This window comes from Podarcis tiliguerta (assembly GCF_965153285.1).
Source record: "Podarcis tiliguerta genome assembly, chromosome: 16".
Lineage (NCBI taxonomy): Eukaryota > Metazoa > Chordata > Lepidosauria > Squamata > Lacertidae > Podarcis > Podarcis tiliguerta.
The window spans coordinates 34,322,356-34,349,658 of NC_139549.1; the positions used below are offsets into that span (position 1 = coordinate 34,322,356).

At 42.6% G+C, this 27,303-nt stretch overlaps 1 protein-coding gene and 1 long non-coding RNA gene across 55 annotated transcripts in view; both read right to left on the minus strand.

Moving 5' to 3' along the window:
- The window catches only part of EP400 (E1A binding protein p400), a 76,588-nt gene extending 57,081 nt beyond the window's left edge, over positions 1-19,507 (minus strand). For 37 of the 50 annotated variants that reach the window (XM_083418061.1, XM_083418059.1, XM_083418058.1 and 34 more), the window contains exons 1-8: positions 19,229-19,363; positions 15,356-16,695; positions 11,283-11,393; positions 8,308-8,395; positions 7,846-7,953; positions 6,618-7,012; positions 4,116-4,418; positions 1,982-2,167 (exon numbers count right to left, since the gene is read on the minus strand). In XM_083418061.1, coding sequence (XP_083274187.1) covers positions 1,982-2,167; positions 4,116-4,418; positions 6,618-7,012; positions 7,846-7,953; positions 8,308-8,395; positions 11,283-11,393; positions 15,356-16,669 — 2,505 coding nt within the window. In that variant the 5' untranslated portion in view covers positions 16,670-16,695; positions 19,229-19,363. Of the gene's footprint in view, positions 1-1,981; positions 2,168-4,115; positions 4,419-6,617; positions 7,013-7,845; positions 7,954-8,307; positions 8,396-11,282; positions 11,394-15,355; positions 16,696-19,228 lie in introns of all 50 variants that reach the window. The other 13 variants (XM_083418065.1, XM_083418063.1, XM_083418062.1 and 10 more) reach the window with 4 other exon arrangements.
- Positions 19,508-21,898: 2,391 nt separating this feature from the next.
- LOC310666896 lies at positions 21,899-25,543 on the minus strand. 5 transcript variants are annotated; one of them, XR_014506065.1, is made up of 3 exons: positions 25,152-25,543; positions 24,764-25,029; positions 21,899-22,748 (listed from the first exon to the last, which is right to left on the minus strand). It is a non-coding gene; the product is annotated as an uncharacterized lncRNA (long non-coding RNA). The 5 variants fall into 5 exon arrangements; XR_014506066.1 differs by having other exon boundaries at positions 24,764-25,009; positions 25,122-25,543; XR_014506067.1 differs by having other exon boundaries at positions 24,764-25,025; positions 25,144-25,542.
- Between the last annotated feature and the right edge of the window lie 1,760 nt (positions 25,544-27,303).

Genomic DNA, 27,303 nt, shown 5'->3' on the forward strand with positions numbered 1-27,303 from the left:
TTCCATCAGCTTTAGCTGGTGGCCCAGCTGCACCCCTACTGGGCAGGGATAGCCTAACTTCTGTTGCCTATGCTCTGGTAACCTCTAGGTTACATTACTGCAACATATTATGCATGTGGCTGCCTCTGAAGATGGTTTGGAAACCAACGCTGGTGCAAATTTAGTATTATTATTATTATTACTACTACTACTTCTATTACCATTATTATTTTTCCTGATGGGACTTGAGGCAGCTTGCAGATAAAAATAAGAACCTCTAAAAATGTAGTAAAAAAAAAACAATAGTTAAAAAGCAATTAAACACTGATAAAATGAAAACTATATACATACTTTAAAAATCTATGAAAACCATATCAATAATTACGAAAAAGCAGCATGGCACCGGCACTTTCATTAAAAGCAGTCAGTTCCCTAAAGCCTGTTGAAACAAGTAAGTCTTCACCAGCCAGCAGAAGGAAAAGTAAGGAGGGAATCAGTCTATAGCTGCTCTAGGGAGAAAGTTCCTAAGTCTGGAAACAGCTCCTGAGAAGGCCAGAGGCCAGGATGCTCACTTGCACAAGACAGTTTGAGCAAATAACACCAATCCTGACCTGACTGCACTGGCTGCCAATCAGTTCCCGGGCCTAATTCCAAGTGCTGGTTTTGACCTATAAAGCCTTAAAACTGATCGGGACTGCAATACCTCAAGGATCGCCTCTCCCCATATGAACCAACCCATACTCTGTGATCATCACCCAAGATCCTTCTCCGTGTGCCCACTCCATGAGAAGACATGTGGTGGAGACCCCATTTGTGGAATGCTTTTCCCAGGGAGGCTCGCCTGATGCCTGCATTACATCTCCTTAGGCACCAGGCAAAAAAAGTTCCTCGGACATAAGGGAACCGGGTTGATGGAATTAATGGCTGACACAAAAGGCTGATTCTGTAGAAAAGACTGGCAGAATCCGAAACCAGGGGGAAGAGATGGTGGGGGAAAATTGGGATTTTTTTTAAAAAAAAAAACAAACAGCATTTAGTATAACATTGTATGATTAAGGACTCTTGGGAGATGGTGGAATGAATTTCTTTGGCTTTAGTGGAAATAAGATAAAGATTTGAGACATTAGGGTTTAAATGGATTAAGACAAATAAGTGAGTAAGCAGTGAAAGATGGAAAGAACTTGCTGATCTAATTAATAATTGGAATACAAAAAGGGAGGTGGGAGGAGGTCAAGGAAATAAGTTATCGAAAGATGGAATTTGAAAAATGGAAGTGTTTTCTTTTTAAATGTCTTTTTTTATTCTTTTTTTGTTGGTGGGGTGGAGGGGTGGTGTTTTTATGTATTTTTAAATTTTTACTTTTTCTCTTTTTTTCTCCTCGTATCTTACTGTATTTGGGTTTTTTTTAATTTTCTTTTTGTATTTGTGAAAATTGGAATAAATATTATTTTTTTAAAAAAGTTCCTCTTCAACCAGGCCTTTGGTTGATTAAACAATCTACGACAGGGGTCGGCAGCCTGAGGCCCATGGGCCACAAGAGGCCCATGGGGGTTGTTTAACCGGCCCATGGATTCGCACTCGGTCGGCTCCCATGCGCTGCACTAAACCAGCGTGGAGCAGAGCAGAGACCACCTTCCGTGATGCTTGCCAGCTTCCCATTGGCTGCAGGAAGCTCCTTCAGTCAATGGGAAGCTGTACACACCTCCTCTGTGCCGGAAGGAGCAACGTAAATCGCATTTGCGCATGCACACACTCTGGCCCACCGCAGCATCTGCGGGAACGGGAACCAGCCCAAGCCAGAAAAACTTGCCGACCCCGATCTATGGCCTTTTAAATGTGTCTGGGGGGTCTTATTGTTTTGGTTATAATGTTAAGTAGTTTGTGGTTTTATTTTGAGTTTTTATGTTGTAATGTGCCCTGTGATCTTTAGATGATGGGAGGTACATAAATTTAATTAACAACAACGTTTTGCCAATACAGTACAAATGAAACACAACAATACCTTCTTAGCAGTGGCCATCTTCCACCTCCTTTCTTGAGCAAAGTCTGTTGCCATCCACTGCATTTCTTCCAGGAGATAATCCCACTGAGATTTGGGTCGGGGAGCCTCTTGAAGTTTGGGCAGCCGTCTCAGAGACCACAAACCTTCCTTCCTCAGCTCTGCTATTCGTTGATGGACTTGGTTTTCCTTATTGAAGCAAGCAAGCAATAAAAATGGGTGTTGTTGGAAATAAATTGTGCTTCCAATAGGCCAAAGAAAACATCAACAGCAACAGGTGAAAAGGTAATTCAGCTACCTGAAGCATTGTCATGTAATATATTTCAGGGGGTGGAGGGGTTACAGCTCACTGAATGGAAACAAGTTGGATTAAAAGGCCCACTTAAATAAAAAGGCACAATGGGCACCTGTCATGAATGACCTTTCTGTTTTGGATTGAACACTTTCAGTAGGTAATGGGTTAAGTAATCCTTCTGCCCAGGAAAAGTAGGGAATATACCGTATTGTTAAGCTTTATGACGTATCAGGTGCAATATATGGAAGAATCAGCTCCTACACAAAATGGATGGCTGAGGTCACCTCAGGAATACATCCACAGGATGGCTCCATCAGTGTAGACTACTCACGGATAGGACCCCCAGTTCAGATATTCTGTGAGCTGCAATTATTGGCCACCAGAAAAGCTACCTTCAAAGTAAGTAGTTAAGTGGCACCTCCTTATCAGGTTCAAAGAAAATGAATGCGAGAGCTTCAGAGGATCCTCTCAAGACTCCAAGATAACCTATGGACTACATGAGGGTTGTAAATGTGGCTGGATTCCTTTATTTCGCAGTACGGAAGAGGGAGATGAAGCCTGCTTGTATAGGCTGTTGGGATCAAGTCCCCGGTCCAGGCCACCCTGAAGAGATCTTAGTAGTCTAGGCTTTTTCAGCAGAAGCACCTTATGAAGGCCTTCCAGGTTGTCTCATATATTCCACAGGCTACACCTCCAAAATTGAGGAGAGCCTACTATTCAGTCACCAGGATGCAGCCAGCTAGGATCTGGGAGCTGTACTGGACCCTAGGAAAGTGGGACTGGGGGAGATGTCACACTCACAGAGATTTCTGAAATCTAAGGCCTCCTCAGTCATTGAGGGGCAACCAGAAACACAGAGTAGCCCTTTCCAGCTTTTTTTCTCTCAGCACTCTGGACAGGCGGAGAGGATGGGAATAAAGACATACAGGAGGCCCCTCAGCCCAGTAGAGTGAAACACATCTATGCTCTCTGCTCAAATGAAAAGGTACCATAGGAAAGTAAGGTGGTTTTGCATTTTCTGGAGATGCAAAAAAAAATTCAAGAGAGGAGGGCAGAAGCACACTTGAAGTACCTCTTGAGACAAGGCCCTCTTTCCCAGATCCATAGTTTAGAAATTCAAGTAATAAAATTTGTCCTATGAGCTGTGCCAAGACGGGCAACAGGTTGGCCTCTGTTCAGATGAGAAGGGATTTGGTCTGGATGCTTAGGGTGTTGGGCCTGGGTATTGCTGTCTGTTCACACAGGCCTTGGTTATTATATTGTCTATCCTCACCAGGACATGGCATTAGTAGAGAAAGGGTTTAAAGGCACATAGGCCAAGGTTCATTGCTCTGACCTCCAGTCAGCTGATGCTATGTCTGGATACCTAGAAAGAACACACCTCCCACACTGCAAGATCTAGGCATCCCATCAGACTAGCATCTGTGGTGACTTATCAGTTTATCAGGATTGAGATGGGTGCCCTGTGGTTAGCCGCTATCTGAAAGATCAGGAAACCTGTGGAAAGAGAGGCACCTAAAGTAATCTTTCCTGAACTATGTCTAACTGGGATGGTAAAAGAAACCGTTGCAACTGTCTGTAATCAAATCACGGCTAGAGGACAAACCCAAGTTCTGCTTTTGATCTGCAATCAGGGAAGGTTGTTCTGAGAAACTCAACAACGCTAACAAAGGGTCTCCTTGATCATTACCGCTAATCGTAAGGCAGAAGATATTGCAAATATTCTCATGCAGCAGCAAAAGAATCCAGCCATCACCTCAAAGCTTCTCTTTTTTAAAAAAATGAATAATCTGTGTGCATACTGGGAATTCTGGCATCGGATTGTGTGGTGGGTTTTCTTACCAGCTTAACTTGTTCTGCCAGCTTCTCTTGGGAGCTGTCCTGTGCTAGAACTGTTGTATTTTGAGCCGGACTCTGAATCTTTGGTGCTGCTGTCACAGCCAAGCCTGGGGGCTTGGAAGCAATAGGAGAAGTTGCTTTATTTGTCGCTGGCGAAGTTCGACTGGTTTGTGTCGCGTAAGTGGGCTGTGGTGCCACGCTGGAAACGGTTGCTGGTGGGTTGGATGAGGTAGGAGGAAGCACACTTGCTGGAAGACGCTGGGAATTTTGGACGGTGTCTGACGAAGGTCGCACTGGGGTCACTGCCTGTGAAAGGCACACATCCATGTTAAAAAGACCAAGTGAAAGGGGTTCAGCAGTGAGACACTGCTGCCATTTGTAATACAGTATGATACAAAGACACACCGACCAAATATTGGCCTAATTATGCAAACCAGGCTGTTTCAAAGAAAATACTACTGTAGCCAGTTACAACAGCACATAGGAAACACCAGCTGTTTTAGCCTGTGAGGTGCCTGGTACGATGCCTTTGTACTGCAAAGATGAGCAAACAAGCAAGCGCCATCCCAAGCTTGAAGAGCTACAGTTTACCTACAAGTAAAGGCCATGTCACCCAATGTCAGAAACTGAGGGTAGCCTTTGCATTCATCATCCCTAAAAGCAGCACCCATCACATCCATTTTCCTTGTTCTATGGAAGTCAATGGAAGCCACTGAGAACTGAGACATCCTTAATCTTGATTAGCCTCACTCTGGGTGCACAAATATACACATGTAAGTAACACAAATTATTATTATTAGTAGTAGTAGTAGTAGTATCATCATCATCATTTTATTTATACCCTGCGCATCTGGCTGGGTTTCCCCAGCCACCCTGGGCAGTTTCCAGCAGAATATAAAAGATAAAACATCAAATGTCAATTCACCTTAAATATGTTTGTTCTCATGAATTTATTCATTTATAGCTTTTTAAGTTGCAGTAAGCATGCCAACTGAAACTCTCTGCCAATTCAGGGGTTCAGACTACATGGTTTGGATTCTAACATCTGCAACTGTAACCATAAAACATGAAAAGCAGGGGAGTGTTGGGAGACAATGTCAGTTACACCCCCCCCCCCAATAAATCTCCTCATTCTAACTTCAGCTTTCACCTGGCGGGGGGGAAGCAAACCACAAGGAATGTTCAAATCTAGACCACCTATGAGCACCTAGATAGGCATTGGTTACGATGTGTAAGAACAAAGTATGCAAGTCGTGTATCCGAAATGAATGCCTGTGCATTCTAGCTGCTTCTCTCCTGATGTGAGCAGTGACTGGAAAATGATCAGCTGCCCATCTTGCATATATTTTTAAGAAGGCCAGCAGCTGACATCACACATGTGCACATTTCCACATGTGTGCACCCTGGTATCCTGGTATCACACTTGAATAGAAAATAATTCTGTTAGTGAGTATATTTACAGAAATATTGTAAAATTAATGAATGTTAGAAGAATATTGGAATGAAGTTACAAGGTTTTAGCAGAAGTGTTATTAAGAATTATATGAAAATTAATTTTCAATGTGCCAATGTGGAAAATTTAAGGTTAAATCGTGTTAGGACAAATCAGAGAATGAAAACTGAAGAAGAGGGAAAGGATTTGTTGAACCAGTTAATTTGAACTAGAATACAAAAAAGGGAGGTGCGAGGAAGTCGAAGAAATAAGTAAATGAGAGATATGGATATGAAATTTGGATGTGTGTTTAAATGTTTTTGGGTTTTTTGTGGGTTTTTTTGTTGTATTGTTGTATTGTATCTTTTTATTGTTGATGTATTGTCTGTTGAATTTATGTATTGTTTTTTCTATGTTTCTTTTTTGTATAATTATAAAACATTTAATAAATATTATTAAAAATAATAATAATAATAATAATAATAATAATAATAATAATAATAATTCTGTTAGTGGTACCCCTGTGTTGAAGCCTGTTTGCATGACCGCTTACCCACCATAAAAAGGAACAAGCTGGTCAGCTGCAAAACACACATTTGACTGGCCAGTTATGTATTTCTAGACGGGACCTGCCAGCCCCTTACTTTTCCATGTATTCATTCAAGTTATATGCAGCCCTTGGTTCAGGGCAGCAAAAAATGAAATGATAACACATTTGAAACATTTTAAAGCTGTAACAAAAGTCTAAAAATAACACAATAAAACATCTGATTTTTTAAAAAATCATGTGTCTAACTGGCCTGCTGAAAGAGAATGTTTTTTCAACAGGTGAGTCTAAAGGAATACAGTGATGGTGCCTGCCTGATATCAACAGGCAGGGAGTTGCAAAGTACAGATGCTGCCACACCAAAGGAATGACTTCTTGCAAATGCAGAATGGAAACAGTGTGGTGCCTGTAGAAGTGCAGGCTGGAGTTCCTGAGATTGCACGGATAGACAGATAAATAAGATAAATAAACATTTTGGATAGACTTTTCACCAAGGCTACATTTTCACACGCTCCTGCCCAAATACCTGTTGCTGTGCTGGAGCTTGTGCTTGGGATACCTGGGCTGTTATCTGCCCTTGTACAAGTGCCGCTGACTGAACCTGCTGCTGAAGTGGCACTTGAACTTGGCCATGCGGCACGGCAGCGGCAACGGATACGCTTTGCGGCTGGGCCTTCACGTGAATCTGAGGTTGCGCCAGAGAGTCTGTGATCGGCGGCTGTGGCGGCTGCGTAAGCTGCAGGGTCGCTGGCAGAGGCGGGAGGGGGACATTGCTTGACTGCAGCCTCCCAGGCAGCTGAGGCGGAGGAGTGTGGAGACTTGCCGCATTCTGCACAGGAGGCCCTTTGGAGGGGTCATACTGTTGCTGGCTCTGCTTCTGCCCAGTGAGCTGTACCGCTTGAGGGGTGGGAGGCATTCCACCTGCAAGCAAGAAGAAAAATGGAAAGAGCTGAATTACACAAGCCAAGGGTTTTCGACTTGTAGGACACCAGAGCATGTCAAGGAGATAAAAGTTAACTCTTCACAGTGGTACCTCCGGTTGCGGACGGGATCCGTTCCGGAGCTCCGGTCAGATCCTAAGGTTTCTGCAACCGGAGAGACCGCTTCTGCACATGCGGCAAAAATTCAGAAATATACTTCCAGGTTTGCCACTTACGTATCCTGAAGTTTACGTAAGCGGAGGGATACGTAAGCAGAGGTACAACTGTACTTACTTTGACACACTTACAGCATCACTTAAAATAAAATTAGCATTGGTGAACCGCAGTAAGAAATTCGGTCAACATCAATCTACCATGCACAAAATCTTATGGTTTTTTCCTGATCATGAGTCACGTACACACAACACAACACAACACGAACAACTTTATTAAATGGTCACCTACATGTCCTATGGTCTTAAAATGTTGTTGACACGGTTAATTGTAAGCAAAAACAAAACAAAATACGCACAAATGCAAGAACTAATGTGGAATTAAAATGAAAAACGTCTAAAAGGGAACCACCCTTCTTGCAAGTGAATGATTCTGCATCAACTGGCGTGGCCATTTTCCAGGCCCACATGCACTACTGGAGCCTACCACTCAGCTCCTTCAAAGGGAACGAGGCATTTCACACCAAATATTAATTTACAAGGGGAAAGCATAGGGCAGAACCAGAGATCAGAAAGGCTGTGTTTTGTGAGGTTTCTGCTTCTGGTGCCAACGCCCCCCCTTGCTAAATTAATCTGCGGTTGGCATGTGGCAACACAGTACCTTGTGCTGTTGGCATGAGTTGTTGAAGAGGGACTCCTGAAGTCACACCTGGATGCTGAAAAACCATCCCATGACGGCCCACTTCAATTCGGGGTCTCTTAGACGAATCTGGTGATATTCAAATTCCATTTACGGCAGGGTATAGTGGAAGGGGTTCAGGTTACAGTGTTTTAAAAAGATGCCCCGTGAGTTTTAAATTCGGCTTTCTGTTTATCTACAGCTCTACTGTGGAAAAGTACAGCATCAGGGCAGTAGTTGGCTCAAATGCACACCATGCCCATGTGAAATCCAGCTTACTGGCTGTGGGAGGAGCACATGGCATAAGCCAAAACTCCCATCGCAATGAACAGGCCACATGGTCACACTGAAGCACGCTTTTTAAAAAGTAAGCACTAGATTTAAGATGGTCCTGGTGTTAATAGCCGAAAGGGATGATCAAAGTTCCACTGAAAGGAACCATACCTGCTGATGTAAGTGCCTGTTGTCTCTTAAAAGCTTCAATTTCTATGGTATTCACAGTTCCTGTTACTGGAGTCCCTGCATGCGCCTGCTATTATAAAACAAAAACAGAGCAGTCAGAATTCAATTAAATCCTCAGCTTCTTTGACAGAACCTTATATGCACGAACCCTTCTTTAAATAAGAAAAATGGTGCATGAGAAAATCTAGGGGAAAATCTGTCCAAGAGCTGCTGGCCATTTTTTAAAACATCTCTATAATGAAGGAATGTAAAGCAACTCCAATATACTTACCTCTTAGCTTTCAATGATTGTTATTAAAGATGATTTTGAATCTATTTTACAAAGAATATTCATTTTTATATGACACAGGTAACGCTACAGAAAGGGAAATCTATGCAGCTTTCTCTCTTTCTTTCCTAACAAAGCAAAGTTAAGGTAAAGGCTTCATCCCCCACAGCTGAAAACCTTCATTTGCTTGATCCTGGAATGAAATCATAACCTTTTTTGCTTCACGCATGGAGACACCAAGAATTTGGTGCTTTCAATGCTACAACCAATCCCACTAAGATTCTGTGCCCTTCCCATCACCCCCCCAGTTCACAGGGACCATCCAATTTCCCCAAAACAGTAGATGCCAATGTATGCAAGAAACAACAATGCTAGGACAGACCAATCCTCAAGATACTGGAGGCAGAAACCTGAAAACGAAGTGGGTACCAGCAAAGTGATTCATTAATCCAATCACCATACAAGGGCAAAAAGTCCATCATTATTATAGGCCTGTTGAGTGGAGGGAGGGCTTGTAGTTCCCCCTGGCAGGAGAAGAAGCCTCCCCCATTGGTTCCCCCCAACCTGGTGCCCTTCAGATGTTTCAGACTACAACTTCCATCAGCCCTGAACATGCCTATGTTGGCTGGGGCTGATGGGAGTTGTAGTACAAAACGCTTGGAGGGCAGGAGGCTGGGCAGATATCTGCTCATGTAGTCAGTGTCTCTTGTTCTCTGAAGCTGCATAGCCACCACTGTCTTGATGGGAGCAAACAGGTCATTAGACTGCTGCCGTCGGAGAGCTCATCTAGATTTCAATGCACATGTCAATATAGTGTAAAATGTTTAATGGAAAGAACCCAACTCACAGTGCAACACTACACATGTCTACTCAGAGGTAAGTCTGAATTAAGGGGCTTACTCACAAATAAAGGGATGTGGGACTGTAGCCTATGTCTAAGAATATGATCTATCATTGCTACAAACTGTGTACGTATTACCATTACCATTAGCACCAGTACCTAAGCACATTTATTTGGAAGCAACTCCTACTTTGAATTCTGCTCTGAATGTGTGTGTTGGCGTTAGTGTGTTGGCATAACAGCCTAAGGCTGGAGAGTTTCATCAAGGTCCACCAAATGGCTTCAGAATTGTAACTATAACTATAATAGAGGCAGCAATTTTTTAAAATGTACACTTTAGGTAAATATGAAATTTAGCTTTACATAAATTTAGATTTACAGATTGAGATATACTTGTAGACATTAGGTTTCTGTTTCGTTTTGTTTACAAAGGAGGTAATACCTGGTGCACATATGATATATCAGGTAAGGATGGGGGGAAACCTCACCCTGTGTAAAGAATTGATGCTTGCCATAAAGATATAGTTTAAAACAAAATAATAAAAGGAATTGTAATACCAAATAAAGTGTGGAACACAAAACAAGTTCTTAACATTTGAATATATGCAACTAAAATATCATTAAAGTAATGTCCCACACACTAATTGTAGATGACATTTTCTGTACACAATTTTTTGAAATGCCTTTCTGCCTAGGAGGCACCCTAGTCTGTCATAATGACCTGCTTAAGAAACAAAAAAAAGCTCATTTGTCTTTATTAGAATGAGCTGGCCAAAGGGTCAGTCCTATGTCTTCCCCGTTTCTCTGCCTGAAACCCAGGAGAGATGCTGCCCATCACTGTAAACAATACTGAGCTAGATGGACCAGTGACATGACTCAGTATAAAGCAGCTTCCTATGTTCCTATGATCAAAACCTTCCAGTTTTGAACTAAGCCACAATTCCATTATTTCTGAACTCAGAGAGCTATGGTTTGCTCTAACTGCAGTTAGTTAACAAACCAAGATACCAAACCACAGCTTGTTTGTGAAGAACAAGCTATAGCAGACCACAGGAGGTCCCACAACTGTGCTTAGTTCAAAGCAGAAGCTGTCCTCCTCTCAGGAGAAAAAGAGAGAGAAAAATAGTATGTGAGTTAGGCTCTCTAGCCTTACAATCAATCATGGTTTTACATGATTACATTACATCTGAACCAGACCATTATTTTGAGCATAACCCTTCAGCGCAGGGCATGATAACTCTTTCACTCTATTTTCTGGCACCCACAATTTAATCCAACAATTCATAAAGTCTGTTGTGCATACATTTGACTATGAAACAGCAAGGCATTTTATTATGCATTTGTAAAGTGTGGTAATTTAAATTGCATCAGAAAGAGAAAAGGTGCAGCGGCAGTTCTGCCCCTTTTTTGTATCTGTATTCAAAAACCTTCAAAATCAAGGACAAAAGGGGGAGGAGAGAGAGAACAGAATTTTAGAAAGAATCCACAGTCATATTCCACAGACACAGAGACCCACACTGTTACTAGGCAGAACGCACAAGGGAACCAAAGACAAGCAAACCAAAGCGGAACACATCAAAAGCTGAAAGTTAATGAAATAAGCCAGCAACTTTGAAACAAGAGGTGGGAAAAAGTAACTTCCTCAAAGCTCCATAAACACTCATGCATCTGAAATTTTAAGAGGATTTACTATTCATTTCTGTTTTTTAGATGAAAAGGGATGGGCTCTCAGGGAGTGGGGTGGGGAAATGCAGGTTCTATTTTCAAATATCAAATCTGAATGAGAAAAAAGGAATAGTAATAATCACCTGGGATGAAACTACAAGTTTAGAACCATTGAAAAAGTACCTGAAATGGTTGCTGCTGGGATGAAAAAGCAGCAGAAACATTTGGAGGAAGCTGGGTTGCTATAGCAACAGGAGTACCAGTCTGCCCATCCTTTCCTGTCACAACCTTTACCTGAGAGAAGATATTTTGGGGGGAAACAAAAAGGGAAATCATTTTCTTTTCTTCCGTTTTTAAAAAATCTGATCAACACACTCCATTTTGCATTGTATTGATGGTTCCTCGCTGAAGAGGGGATTTTAAGAAAAGGCCCACAGGTGTGATGGGACTTGAACCCACTTTTTTAAGAAGAAAAAAGAAAAGAAATAAGATGTTCTGCTTTGTCTTTATAGACAGCAGAATGGGGCGAGGCACAGGCTACTTGCGACCACTCGCCACCTAAAGTCTCCACTGAAATTTAGAATAGGCAAATAACATGGGTTAACTTGAGATATTGGCTTTCTAACAGACAACAAAATTAGCATGACAGACAGTTCACACTCAGAAGAGCCCCAACATTTATTAAGCAATGAGCATAGCCTGCATTCTCTCCCCTCCTCGCAGCCTCCCCCAAACTCCCATAATATTCAGCCCACCCAGGCAAGGGATGAAGTTGCATTGCTTTAGCAGAAGGTGATAAAAGGAAGGGGGGAATAAGAGTGAGGAAATGCACAAAATACAAAGAGAAGGAGGTACCCCCAAAGCGCCTTGTTTTTCAAAAGAAAATGTAACATTGTCAATGTTCCTGGAAGTTTATTCCTTGTTTCTTCAAACGTCTTCCATAAGTCCATTTTATTTTTTACAAAGGGGGAAAAAGTTTTCTTAAATTGAGTGTTAAATAGGGATATCTGCAAAACTGTTATAAATTTAAGTGAAAGGCTTTAAACATCCATTTATGTCACACAGGTATAAATCATTTTGACCATTCAAAAAGTAAAGGGGTGGGAAATGATATACTGTTGGGGGGGGGATATAGGTTAAAATCAGTCTCCTTAAAAATTACTGTCTATAGAAAGGAATGTACTTTATCAAAATTTAAGAAGTGATACATTTGATTTTATGTGCCATGCCACCAGGCCTACTCAGATGAACTTAAATGCCTTTACTCAACCTTTATAATGAATTTTGGAAAGACTTTCTGAAGAATAACCATTTTGAAAATTAGGAGCATCTGTCTTCAGAGCAAAAGTTTGAAACCAAAGGGATGCACAACACCAACGAGATAGCTTTTTGCTGCATTTTTCATTAGAATTGATTCTGCAGGAAAACATCTTTGATTTTAACAAGCAAGAGTTGATTCCACATTTAGTGTTCTGAGTATTCATCATGCCTGACAAGCACTTCTGAAAAACTTAGAAACACTGATCCAAAGTAGTATCACTTTGATTATAAATTGCAGAGATTCAACCATGTTGAGGTCCTCTACTGTCAAGCAGTGCATAAATTTTATGAATTAAATAAACATAGTTGTACTCAGTACTATTTTTCTAGAAAAAGAGGTGCCGAAGCTCACCATGCACACCTCCTTTGTTAGAATCGCAATGGAGCCCACCTGAGAGGTACTGGAACTGGAACTGAGTTTGAGTGAGTTCTGGCTGGAAAAAGCCCTGGTTGTACATACTATTTTTTCAAGCTTGAGCTCGTTATATTTAAGAATGAGTTCTTGAATTTTAAGAACTCTCAAGCATTTCAAGCTCCTGAAGGAGGAGTGTCTTACTCTGAAACCCCTTGAGCTGCAATAAGAAGTTTTATGTCAAGTGCCTGTTGTCCTTTTTGTTTTGTTTTTTATTTGTTGTTCTTTTCGTTTTGTTAATTATGTCACTATTCATTAAAATGAATTTCAAATTGATGTTCACCTGCTTTCCACTCTATAGTTTTGTGAGACCACACAGCCCCCACCATTTTGATGGAAGCAAATAGGTCATTAGAGTACTAACAACTGCCATTAAATAGGTAATCAAGATAGTATTGAAAATGTCAACATATTTACAATACTGAATTGGCAGAAGAGACTGGCTCTTTGGAAATGGTAGTTTGCAAGTCAGCAACTATACATTCTTCACCTATTACAAGGTCTCAGTCCTGAAATTGTTTCAGAGGTACTCCCTGCATATAAGCGCTATATGCCTCACTCATGACATTACAAGCTCCCATTATGTGAGTGACCAATTTGTTCCAAACTGAGGGATTCAAAGGCCTCCAACTCTTCACAAAAGAAAACACTTTGGAGATCTGGCATCAAGTAAAGAGTCACCTATTGAACAAGTAAAGAGTCACCTATTGAACTGAAGGCTTTTTTTTATTCCAGCAGGCATTTTAATTGAAGCTTGATTTTATAATTTTAACTTATTTTTATTCTTTGTATTGTATCTTTGCGAACCACTTAGAGACTATTGTAGTTAAGTGGTAAATAAATTATTTAAATTAAAAAATAAGCACATTATTTGGAAGTTTAAAGTAGGTAAACATCGCCTTTAGAATCAATAGTATCATAAATTGGAATGAACCCCTTTGAAATATGGGACCTCCAGAAATCCTGTTTATACCTGTGTTTTACCAGTAAACATTTGTATAAGTATTAGACAATTTACTGCTAAGCTTGCAAAACCATTCAAGTTGCAAATCTCAATGGAATTGACTTCCGAGTATGAATGTATAAGATTGCATTGTTAATTTGCTTTTTATAAAAAAGACACAGACTTTAGGCTTGACAGTTTTTGCAAGATAACAACAGAAAGTGGTGTCTGCGCCAGATAGTTACAGATAATGAAGAGTTTAAATTTATTTTGGACTGCACTTTTTTTTAATGTAACAAAATTAAACACGTGGAGCAGGATCCCAGTAGCTTTCTTTCACCAGGGCTGATTATAAAAAACAAACAAACCATTTTTCAACAGCAGACACCAGAGCCCGCTTGAGAAGTTGTTTCAAACTCTGCTATGCAGCAAGAGAGGAGGAAGCTATTTGATAAACATAGCCCCAGAGTGTATTATTTGCTAATGTGGAATGAGCTACCGGGTTCTTTGTATCCAGGCCTTTATCATTATTTTGCACTACAGGTGATACTTGGAGAAACTGGTGGAGCCCTAAATTAAGCCTGCTTCAAGTTTTCACTTGATGTTATTACAAAATCATGGCTGTAATCCTATGCACGCTTACTTGGGTGTAAGCCCCAATTAACATAGTGGGACTTGCTTCTGAGTAACCACACACTGAATAAACCACAAATTACATAGCTGAACCTTCTTTTAACTGACAGCTAAGTTTGCCATTTTAGCTGAGTGCCAGTAAACCTACTGTGCAAATTTATACTCAAGTTTAAGGTTCCTGTGTGAGCATGACTGGTGAGAAAGCAAGCAAACAGAAAACAGAAAAATGCCCTTCTGCTTCCATGTTAAACCAGCTTTTCTGACACTTTGGTTACAACTAGAAAATATTTATATCATAAAGTGACAATTCCCTAAGGGGTTCCCAAAGGATTTTGCCATTATTTTTGTAACACTGCAAGCCAGCACATCATAACTTCATATCATTTTCATATGCGTACCCTGAGCTTGCTCTAAAAAGTTGAGGGCAACATTGCATAGGAATTTTCTCCATTTCCCACACTTTCTAATTTTATCATAACAACACTGCAAGACAAGTTAAGCTGAGAGATGGCTACTTGCTTGGAGTCACCAACTGGATTTCATGGCTAAAGTAAGAACAGGACTTGAACTCGCATCTTCCTGATCAAAGAGGAACATTCTACCAACTATACCATAACCAATCTATGAACAAAACCACAAATAAGATCAAATAGAATTACAAATAAGAGCTAAATTTAAGATCCTAAACCTAAGTCCAGCAAATCTGTTTGCAACATCAAAACACCAAACCTTAAAGACGAATGCTGCAGGATACGCTGCGCTACCTACTGGCCTAATAAATCCTGCAACCCAATCATGCTTCGTACTCCAATACAAATCTTACTGATTTCAAATGTACTGAGTTCCAAGTATGCACGCTACAGATTGCAGAAATAGAAATCAAATAACTGGTATAAATAATTCTAGGCTTCAGTAGGTTTCTAAATTATTGGAACAGCAAGTTCCTACCTCATCATTGATAACCTCAGATTGTTCCTCTTCCTCCTCTTCCTCCAAATCCAAGTCATTCTGCCTGAGGTATGCTTGCAACGCCGCACAAGGCTTCTTCTTGAAAGCTAAGAAATCCATCATATTTCCATGCAGGTGTTGCAGGAAAAACAACTCAATCAAATACTCTTTGAAAGCGTCTTTCAGCACCTCCATTTCCTTGAGGTGGTGGTCCAAACATTGCTTTCTCAGCTGAGCGGTTTCTTGAGTGGCTGGGGGGATCTCCTCCAGTTTCTTTGTTTTTTTCACCACAGCACTTACTGAAGGAGCAAGAGGGAGGCTTGTCAGCCCCTGTGGCATGCTGGCCCGGGAAGGGCTTGTGGGAGGTGGCGGCGATGTCATTCCAAAAGCAGAAGCTCCTCCAACTCCAGCTATCAGCCCACTAGAAGTCCGATCATATCCCAGGGATCTGCTCAACTGCTGACCTTGGAGAACCTGCTGCTGTTGCTGCATGCCTTGGATAATGTTGCTGATATGAGGTGGCAGGTTATTTGTTGCAATGTGACCAGGGCTAGGTAAAGGTTGGATATTTGCTCCACTAGCGACGGGACTTTGTGGTCCAAGGTGATGTATGGTGCCACCGGTTTGCGAGTGGGGCTGCGACAGCCTACGTTCTCGAACCGCAGCAGGTGCTCCGGAAGATGAAAGCTGCACCTGAGCTGTGGTTCCTTGAGATATCTGGGTGATGCCGGAGCCTTCCTGGTACACAAAGTGCCCGCCATTTGAAGGGCTCAAGCTAATCTGTCTCACGAGAACGCTCGCATCAACAAAGCCTCGTGTCGGGCTCTGGCTGCACATCCCCAAGCCAGGCCCTGGGGTGCCCGCCCGAACATTTGATATGGACTGCACTGGCATAGAGCTAGGCTGCGTGGGGCTCTGAGACTGAGCCTGTGGTGGCAACGGCGAAGTAACTTGAATGTAGGAGGGGGACCCATGCTCAAACCTCCTTTGCTGAGGGCTGAACTGGAAACTCGGGGAGGTCGGACTCGGGATCGGCAACGGAGTAAGCGTGATCTGCTGGTTCCCTGTCGCAACCGGTCCAACATTCTGCAGGGTAATGTTCACATTCTGCCCAGCGACTGGGCTTCTGCTCATTATAAACTGCTGGATTTGGTAACTGGGAGACTGTGGTGCTGATGGGCTTGCTGAAGGAGCAAACGAAGGTGCTGGGGACTGGGGCAGGTTCGCCTGTTGGTCTTCACCCTCGCTGCCAGTGAAGGAGCGGGACCTTTGGAGCTGGCGTTGGGCATTTTGAGGACCATTGCCATGGTGCATTATCACCTTTTTAATGTTCTCAATGTCTAAAGGGAAATTTAGAAAAGTTCATTAAGCAACACAGTAAAGACAGCATTCCTCCAGTATTTTGTCAGGCTTGTCTTTCCACTCCCTTTGTGCCCTCAACCACTTTTGAAATTAAATGATTGTGAGAGGTTTTTAAAGATTTTCCCAAGTTTCCAGTCCAGGCTTTTTTATGTTACCCTGGAAAATACACGTATGTACCTTGATGGAACTATAGAAATAAATGTATTTAATTTCTTTCCAACTTTTCCAAATTATTTAAACAGATGTGCTCCGCCTGACTGCTACTAGATCTATTACCACTAGTTGCACCTTTCAAGTGTAAGACAAGAAAAGAAAGGTTAATATTCTCCTGGATAGTACTGCATACTCTGTTAAATGTTTTATGCTGAACCACAACAGAAGGATTAAAATTGTTTTCTGCAGTTACTGTCTCATTTTTATGATGTGAAACATAAATAGAAGAATGAAATGACATCTTAAAACCAAACACATTTATTATGACTTTCACGTCTGTGGACGATATGATGCACAAAGTCTTATTCAAGTTGCTAATAACTTGGGTGTGGGAACTGCCACCGTTAACGTGCTTATTCAGAATTTTATTTCTCTCTAACCTCTTTCTACAATCTTTCCCCGCTTCAACTCAGGGCAGCGCCTCACACATCTGAAGGACAGGACTCTAGCAGACCTTGAAAGCTTATGTCATAATACATCTGTTATTGTTTTGTTGTTTTGCTACTTCACAGGGTTGTTGTGGGTGTTTTTAAAAAATGGGAGAGGGAGAACCACATTCACTTGCTTCTGAATAATAGCAGCAGGTTCCCAAAGCACTAATAAAAATAAAAATTCTTAAATATTTAATTAATAAGTTATTTCCAGGTGGTAGCTCTGCAGCTATTGAACTCCCTTCTAGTTAACATTTGTGTGGCCCCTTCAGTTCTAGCATTCAGGAAAGCCTTAAAAATCTCATGCTTCTGATACAGAAGACTGTAGTCCACAAAAGCTTGTGCCATAATAAATTTGGCCACCTTTAAGGAGCCACAAGATTCTCAGTAGGTTTTTGCTGAAACAAACTTAAAATAAATTTCACTGTGGGAGTTAAAACCTTATTTTTGCTAATTTTCTTTCCTTAAGGAAAAAAAGAATTGGTATCTTAATCCAGTACAGTATCTTTTTCTCTGCACCCAATAGCACTTTCACAAGTCTATCCAGACATGTAATTTAATTACTTACATTTGTTTTAAACATTTTACAAATTAAATCTGAATTTTAAAAATTATTCTATGCATACTTTTTTTGGTGGAGTTTAGTTGTATTTTATCGACAATTTTATTATGCATGGCACTTAAAAGATCTATTTGATTAAGGAGTTCATGATCCTTTTAAAATGAATCACATAAATCTGTACTCTTGTCTGAATGGTTCTATTACTTTTATTTCTCCAAGTCATTGTATAAGGGTTTGGCTGTGAGAAGCGAATGATCGATGACACCCAAAGCGGCAGCTCTCTACGCCCATAACATATCAATATTAACAACAATACAAAAAAAACAAGGAATTTTCTTGTGTTTCTATGCCTAAACAACTCAGACAATTGGCTCCATCTAGCTTGGTACAGCTACAGCAGCACCTCTCAAACTTGGGGTGCTGTTGGACTACAATACCCATCGTCCTTGACTATCGGTCCTGCTAACCAGGGGTGATGGGTGTCGTAGTCCAATAACACCCTAGCCTTGGGAAAAGGCTGTTCTACAGTGTGGTGTGGTGGTTAGTGTTAGTGGACTAAGAACCTGGGTTCAAATCCCCAGTCATGAAACACAGTGGGCTTGCCCTTGGGGCCAGTTGCGGTCTCTCGGCTTAGCCTACCTCGCAGGGTTGTTGCAGGGGGTTAAATGAGAACCATATGTGCCACCTTGAGCTCCTTGGGGAGAGAAAAGTGGGGCGTAAATGCAATAAACCTACAATTCCCATCATCCCTGACCACTGGTCTTGATGGCTAGGGATGATGGGAGTTGTAGTCCCAAAACATTTGAAGGGCCGAGTTTGCGGGTGCCTGCAGTAAAACAAAAACAAATGCAATGACTGGCTCTCCAGGGTTTCAGTTTGGCTCCTCTCCACCCAGCCAACCTGGCCTGATCCTGGGACACCCTGCGTGCAAAGCGGGTACCCTAAACCGCAGCCACGGACCGGCACTGCCCTTCCCTCCCTACCACTATTGAGACTAGGATGCTGGGGATACAGGGGCCGCTGGCCCGATCCGGCAGGGCGAAAAAGGTCCCGTCACCCTGTCGCGGAAGCGCCCCGGCAGAAAAAGCTCCTGGAGTGGCGTTTGCGTTCTCTTGCCGGCGGGACCGGCCCTTCTTGGCCCTTCCCGGCGCCCGTTAACTCCCTCAGGCGCGCGCGAGAGGAGAAAGGGGGGGGGAGGTCCGAGTTCGAGGCCTGGCTCGCTTCTCAGGCCGGGCCTAGAACGGCCTAGACACCTCGGCCCTCACACACAAGCCGCCAAGCCCTCCCGGGACCGGCCGGCTCTACCTTGTCTCTCCGGCGAGGCGTCAACCCGCTGCGCTCCAGTCAAGGCGCCTCCCCAACTCGTCCCTCCCGCTCCGAGCCGGGCCCTGCTTCTGCCATCCGCCTCCTGACAGGAAACTGGCGGAGGAAGAGGAGGAGGAAACAAAAAAAAGATAGAGAGAGACCCATGCGCATGCGCTGGTTGTACGGGCGCCGGTGAGGGTCAGTTCGTGGGACGTCGCGCCGGTCAACCCGGGTAAGCGCGCTTACGCCAGCCTCACCCCACCCTCGCCCGCCCGCCCAGCTCTACTAGTTGGCTTCGGTTTGGAGAAATGCGCATGCGAATAGAGGCTCCGCCCAGCGTGAACGTAAAGTACCTTTTCTAGGCGCGGGGAAGGGACGGCCCTGACAGCGCATGCGCCAAAGTGAGACAGAAACGGAGGGGGAAGGAGGGAGAGAAAGAATTTGAATTGGTACAGTTGTTTTCTGCATAATTTTAGACTCGGGTTTAAAAATTAAATAGCCATTTTAAAAAATCTGCTATAATTCCTGATTGTAAAATCAAGCAATAAATGCCAGCAATTTTTAAGAGTGCGATGTACACCACTTCAGTCAAACACAATAAATAATCACCCATAGTAATCATCCAACGTGAAAGGACATTGAAAACCGATCAATAAATCCACTAAAAGAAATGGGGAGAATAATAAGTTCTCAATTATTTTTATTTATTGGATTTATTCATCTTTCTTTCTTACTGTGATAACCCAAAGCTGCCCAGAGTGGCTGGGGAAACCCAGCCAGATGGGTGGGGTATAAATAATAAAATTATTTTCATCATTATATTATAACTCAAAACCAGCATCAAAGAAAAACAAAGAAAAATCTGAAAGGCAATCCTTTAAAAACAAGGCAAGATTGAAACTTCCCAGCCACTCAAAAGGAGGCCACAGAATTCAGAGCCAAAAGTCTGGCACCTAAATCTGTATATAATCAGTGCTTTTTTTCTGGGGGTACTGAAGGATAGGTATTTCCAGCACTTTTTTCCAGAAGAAAAACACTGTACAGTATACAATTATGGTACCAGGTGAGTCTCCCTGCAGGGTTTGACTAAGTACAGGGCAGTGCACAGTTTACCTTACAAATTTAGGGGGTGTATCCAGAAACTACATATAATCCCTCCCTCAGTTACATGCTTATAGCCTGGGAGGGGGGCAGAATATGTTAGAATTCCTGGCTCCGTGATTGCAGTCATAGGATTGTTGTCTTTCACATGACTGTATGTTTTGACTCCACAGAGAAGAAGGAGTTTGGATTTGATATCCCGCTTTATCACTACCCGAAGGAGTCTCAAAGCGGCTAACATTCTCCTTTCCCTTCCTCCCCCACAACAAATACTCTGTGAGGTGAGGGGCTGAGAGACTTCAGAGAAGTGTGACTGGCCCAAGGTCACCCAGCAGCTGCATGTGGAGTGGAGACGCGAACCCGGTTCACCAGATTACGAATCTACTGCTCTTAACCACTACAGAGAGGATGTCTGTGTTACTGTGTTCCGTGAAGTGGGACTATTGTCCTTTGTTCTTTATCTCTTTGCTGTCTGATGCTAGAGAGAGAGGGAGCCATGTTGCAGTGCTGTGTGTGTGTTTATATGTAAATAAAGTAGATTAGCCAAAATGCTGAGTTGCTGAGGTCTGTCATGCAAGCCACGCGCAAACTCTACGGATTCCTAAGTGTGCCGGTGTCAGTTGGCATCGGTCGTTGTGATGTCCGGGCTGAAGAAAGCTTTTGAAGCTCCCGAACGAAAGACCAGAAGGGAGGGAACATGCCAGTCAGGCATGTGTCTCTGCGAGGGTCCTCAAGTGTAGGCTAAACTCCTGACAGAGTAAACTCCATTTTCTTTTCTGTTACTCCCTTTTATTTTATTTTATTTTTTATTTTTGGAGGAGCAAAATTCAATACTTAAGCCAGTGGCAAATGTGGGGCATAGTTTTTATACATGATCTGTTTGAAGGGGCAGCTCCCAGATTAGGTCAGCTTGGGTACGATATGAGTAAACTGGTCCCAGTTACATCAATCTTTTCTTTATCTCAAACCAAAAGAGCAGGAATCAGGCTACTAGGTCTTTAACAGGATTTGAGCAATTGATGCTTTTGACTTTATTCTACAATGAAAGTTCTGGCATCAAACATTTACAATGGGACAATAGGAACAGCCCAAAGTTTAAAAGAATAATGGGCACAAAACTTGTTCGAGGAGATGCAAGGGATGGGAGGCATATTTCCTACATATGCTGGGAATGCCAATATGTGCATGGGTTTTGACAGGGCATCTTTAAAAAATACTGTATAGTCTTACTGTAAAGAAGGAAATACAGATGGCTCCAAAATTAATATCATTATCAAATCTTTCATTGTCAAAATGTCCACATCCTATATAAGGAAATGCTTCTTCTTGTTTTTATCAGGGTATCATGGTTTTTACTGGTTGAAAAATGCTGGAAATACTCTAAAGATCCATCGTTAGAAGCTTGGTATAATAAAGTTCGCATTTTTATATTAGCAGAAAAACAAACTAAATCAAGGCCTGGCATAAAGACAAAAACAGGAAATGGATTCATTTTATGAAACAGGTTCTGCTTTATTGATTATATTAATAAACAGGGTGAGATGAGGACAATACCAAAGACTCAAGGAGAATTATGCAAAGGTATGCTTTATTTAATAATATATTAATATAATATTCAATATGAATAACTATCAAACTTTTTATTACTGTATTCAATTAACAAATAATGATCTACTTTATTACATCAGACACAGCATTAAAAAAATTAAAAAGCACCATCTCGGACTTCAAAGTTCAGAAATTATATATGTATCTATATAAAAATATCTAATAAAGTGTGGATGAATGTAAAATAGGAACATTAATAGGTAATGCCTTAAAGGTAAAGGTATCCCTGACCATTAGGTCCAGTCGCGGGCGACTCTGGGGTTGCGGCGCTCATCTTGCTTTACTGGCCGAGGGAGCTGGCGTTTGTCCGCAGACAGCTTCTGGGTTATGTGGACAACATGACTAAGCCACTTCTGGCAAACCAGAGCAGCGCATGGAAACGCCATTTACCTTCCCACCGGAGCAATACCTATTTATCTACTTGCACTTGATGTGCTTTCAAACTGCTAGGTGGGCAGGAGCTGGAACCGAACAACAGGAGCTCACCCCGTCGTGGGGATTCGAACCACCACCCTTCTGATCAGCAAGCCCTAGGCTCTGTGGTTTAGACACAATCCCTATAGGTAATGCCTTAGATGCATACAAATTATTCACAGCTGCTTGGCTTGAACAGCACTAATTACAAGAACAGTTCCTTTCACAAACTTCAGAGTTTAGACGCCTCCAGGAAGTTCCATTTCTAGCAGGTGTGTTGGAAACTTGGCTTAACTGCAGAATGAGTCCACTCATACTAATAGGGTTGCTATGGCTGAACATGATGCTGAGCCACAATCTCTGTTCAGCATGGATACCGCAGCTGTGATCAAAGTGCCTAAAGAAATAATAATTAAAAAACAATAGAGGAGTATTAACTATATATGAATAGAAAATCAAAATATCACTTTTTTGTCTCCATATAAAAATAAATCTATGGCCTTTTAAACTGTGGGGTATTGTTTCTTTTTGTTACTACAGTATGTATTTTTTTTGGGGGGGGTTATTGTAAACTGCCGTTTGATCCTCAAATAAAGGGCAGAATAGATATTTAATAAATAAAATAAACATATATAACTTTATGTATTCATTTATTAAATTTACCTCCCAAGGGACCTAGGGCAGCAGGACACAGAAAAGTGATAAAACAATTCAACTAAAAGTAAAATTAAAAATTTGTCTAAAAACAATCATATACTCTTGAAACTAATCATTTTCATGGTTGCCAGGAACAGTATATTTCAGTCATCAAGTGCCTGGGTAAACAAGAATATCTTTAAATTCCTTGTGAAAGTGAATAGTGAGGGATACAAATGCATTTCACCAAGGAGGGCATTCCACAAATGGGAAACCACCACCGAAAAGGCCCTGACATAGGTCAACACCAGCTGGGCAACATCCAGTGGCAGCAGCACCATCAGGGCATCCCCTGCCAATACGGGTGATACTGGGGAATACTCTATGAAGAATTAGTGTCTGAATTTTCCTGCTAGTCTGGTCTCCTCTTCTCTTTTTCACTATCATATCATCTCTACCAGATTGGGCAGGGACACTTGTATTATACGATGTAACTCATGCTCAGAGTAGACCCATTTAAGCACATTTATTTAAATGGTTATTCTTATCCAAGTATGACTTAGCTGGATGTCACCTTCCTCTGCAGCCAGTATGAAAACACACAACAGTAGCCTCTTTGCAGATTGTTCTGCTAGCCTTTAAGCCAGGCATGGGCAAACTCAGCCCTCCATGTTTTTTTGGGACTACAATTCCCATGATCCCTAGCTAAAAGGACCAGTGGTCAGGGATGATGGGAGTTGTAGTCCCAAAAAACATATGGAGGGCCGAGTTTGCCTATGCCTGCCTTAAGCTAATCAGCTATCATGGGCTTCCTTACAAAGCTGCATTAAATAAATCAATCAACTTTTAAACCCGCCACACTCTCAAATGCAGTCAGCCAACATGGCTGCCATTACCACCACCACCAACTGCAAAGATGTGGGATAATTATTAACAAGTACTTTTGTGCTAAGCCCCAGATCTCATGCCCCTTTCCCCGATTTTGCTCACAGAGAGGTTGGGTATGCTGTAAAGCTGCAATCCATCACCGTAATTTGCCAATACAGCGGTACCTCGGTCTACGAACAGTCCTGTTAACTGACTATTCCGGTTACGAACTCCGCAAAACCAGAAAAACCAGAAGTATTGTTCCGGTTAGCAAACTTTACCTCGGTCAACGAACAGTGGAAGGGCACTGGTGGCTGGAGGACTCATTAGGGAAAGCGCGCCTCAGTTTAAGAACGGCTTCGGTGTAAGAATGGACCTCCGGAACGGATTAAGTTCGTAAAACGAGGTACCACTGTATGCATTCTGTACATGTGCCGCCTCACGCCTGCGCCCAGAGTCTTGTAAGTACCTACCATCAGATGAATGTTTGCTCAAATTGTAGACCCCAATGGGAACCAAACATCCTACTGGGGAGGGATATGAGCATGATTTCAATATATCCTCAGGCAATGCCAAAGCACTCTACGGGTCAGAGAGCCTCTGGAGTAAGGTAGAGGAAAACAAGCGCTAAAACAGACGCTCAGGACTAATTACCCACCACAGTACTGGTAGATTATATTACCATAATAGTAATAATTTTATTATTTGTACCCTGCCCATGTGACCGGGTCGCCCCAGCCCCTCTGGGTAGCTTCCAGCGTATACAGAAACATAACAAAATGCAATTCAAAATTCAGTGCTGTTAGTTTATACAACCACCACACTGGAATGCTGCAAGGAATAAAGATATTGAGGCCACCATCACATGCACACAGATGTGGTTTTGATCGCTTCCTTTAATCACTTTACCTCTCTTATTGCATTTTTAAAGCACCATGCAGAAAGGACAGCAGCTCAGTGGGAGTGCACCTGCTTTGCACGCAGAAGGCCCCAACAGAGATCCTGATTAAGACAGAAGAGGGCCTCCAACAGCAGGTTACATCTTCGCTTCTGTGCCACTTCGTGTCCTCTGGGTAGTGAATGCAAGGCTGGGGGGAAACTCTCCCGGTGGAACTTCAGCCTGCTCCATACCAACTGCAGAAGTCGTGTGTGTCTCTCCCCCCCCCCCCACCTTCCTGCCGAGGGAAAAGAAAAGAATAGGCAGTCAAGCTAATAATGCTAATACCACCTCAGTATCTAACGTTAAATACCTCACCCGCCCTTGCACAAAGCCTACCTACCCATTAAACAGGCTCACCCCTCTCGAAAGATTGCATTTGGTCTGTCCTGCCACCGCCTCGCGGAGGATCCACGGTGGGCGATGCCATTTGAAGGACACCGTAGGGGGGAGGGCGCGCGCGCAAGCTCTCCCCTTCCACAAGATACTATTGCGAGCTTGTGAAGGAGGGGCTGCGCGAGCTCAAGGTGCCATTGGCCGGCGCCGCGCGAGAACTCTCGCGGTATTGGGTAAGCTGTACTGACTGTTAGAGCAGCCCGCCTATCACAAGCTCAGCAAATAGCGGGACGGGCGGGCGGGCGAGTAAGGGTACGGTAACCCAGCAGGGACGCAATAAGGAAGGTCAAATGCGATGCGCGTTCTCTTTCCCAAGATGCATGACGGATCGGAAGCCATGAACCATGGTGTTTGGGACGTCATATTACGTCACAAGTCACCCCCCCTAAATTCCCATTCCTCTCAGAACTGGCTTTTACACTACTGAGGTGCAGCTTTTAAGGCTGTTGGGCTAAAGCAGAGGCTTAAGGTGACCTGGAGCCAGCTGCTTTCTGTCAGTGTAGCCTGAGCCTACCCAGCAGAGTTCTTGTGAGGATAAAATGGGTGACGGAAGAAATAGGAACCATATTATTACATACATACATACATACATACGTTTGTTTAAACCCTGACAGACTCAAGGCTGCTTACAGACAAAAAAAAACAACTGCTAAAAACACAGAACAAAACTCTTTTTTTTAAGTATCAAACATTGATACAATTGAAACCATATAGATATTTATAATTATTAAAAACTATACAGTATAAGTTGTCTTGAGCTCCTTATGAGGAAAGGCAGGATATAAATCTCTTTAATGCATAATAAACAAACCTGGCAGCAACTGAATGCCTGCTGTAGTATATATTCAGATGAAAAACAACTGACAGGGCTATTTCACAGAGAGAGAACCATGGGAGTTGTAATTATTGTGAGGCTGCTTGGGAAACCTTTGAAAAGCAAACTTTCAAGGTGGGCCATTAATTCCTCCCCACCCCTACCCCCCGCTTTACTACCATCCACTCTGTCCACCACAACAACTCAGTGGAGAAGGCCAGGCTGAGAAACAGCAATCACCCCAAAACCATTCAGTAGAGTCGCTGGCCAAAGAACAATTTAAACGTGGGTCTCTGCAAACCTAGCCTAAACCACGACACCACACCTCACTTTCAGACACAGATCCCTACCTCCTCCGAAGTGAAAGTCGCGCATATAAATGAGAAAACATATTTTGGCTGCATGCAAAGCACAATCTTAAAGCACACACGCCCCACCTTACAAAAGAATCCTGGGAACTGTAGCACTGTAGGGTAAACTACAGTTCTCAGCAGTTTTCTTTTTCTGGGGGGGACGCATACCCCTAAACATTTTGTGAATCTAAGTTTGGTCACATTGCGGAACAGTATTTCAATATGAGTAGGAAAATGAGAGTACCCATAAACATTTTTTGGGGGGTGGGAGCACTGGTTCTCAGTATTGGGGTGACTGTTCAAGTTGTGTTAAAGAGTGCTTTGTGTATATGACCTCTGCAGCTTAGCAGTTAGTGATACAGTCACAAAGTGTGTGCAAAGCCTTCTGCCTTCAGGTGTCAAGGAGGAAGCTGCCCCATTGCCAGATCCTGTGAGGTGTAGCGGTTAGGATGCTGAACTAGGATCTAGGATACCAGGGTTCAAATCTGCACTCGAGCCAGGAAGCTCACTGTGTCCTTGGGCTAGTCACTGTCTCTCAGCATTGTTGCAAGGATTTAACTTGGAGGGAGGAGAACCGTGTACCCCACTTTAAAGATGATGTGGTGTTCATCTGATGAAGTAAAGGAAGATGGAGGCACCTGTCGCTCCAAATGCAACTGCCCCTCTCTGCCCATGGAGGGGGAGATCCACACAGAACTATGACCCCAGAATCACTGACCCGTGCACTATATGATTTCAGACCTAGGATCAGGGCAGGAAAGCATCCCATTGTTACTATTATTACACACACGTGTCATGGCAATGTTCTCTCTCCTTTGTCAGAGGCAATGTGTTGCTGGGTACCAGTTTTTAGGAATCACAAATGGAGAGTGTGTTGTTGCATTCAGGTCCTACTTTCAAACTTCCCAAAAGAGTCTGGCTGGCCACAGGAAAAACAGGATGATGGCTC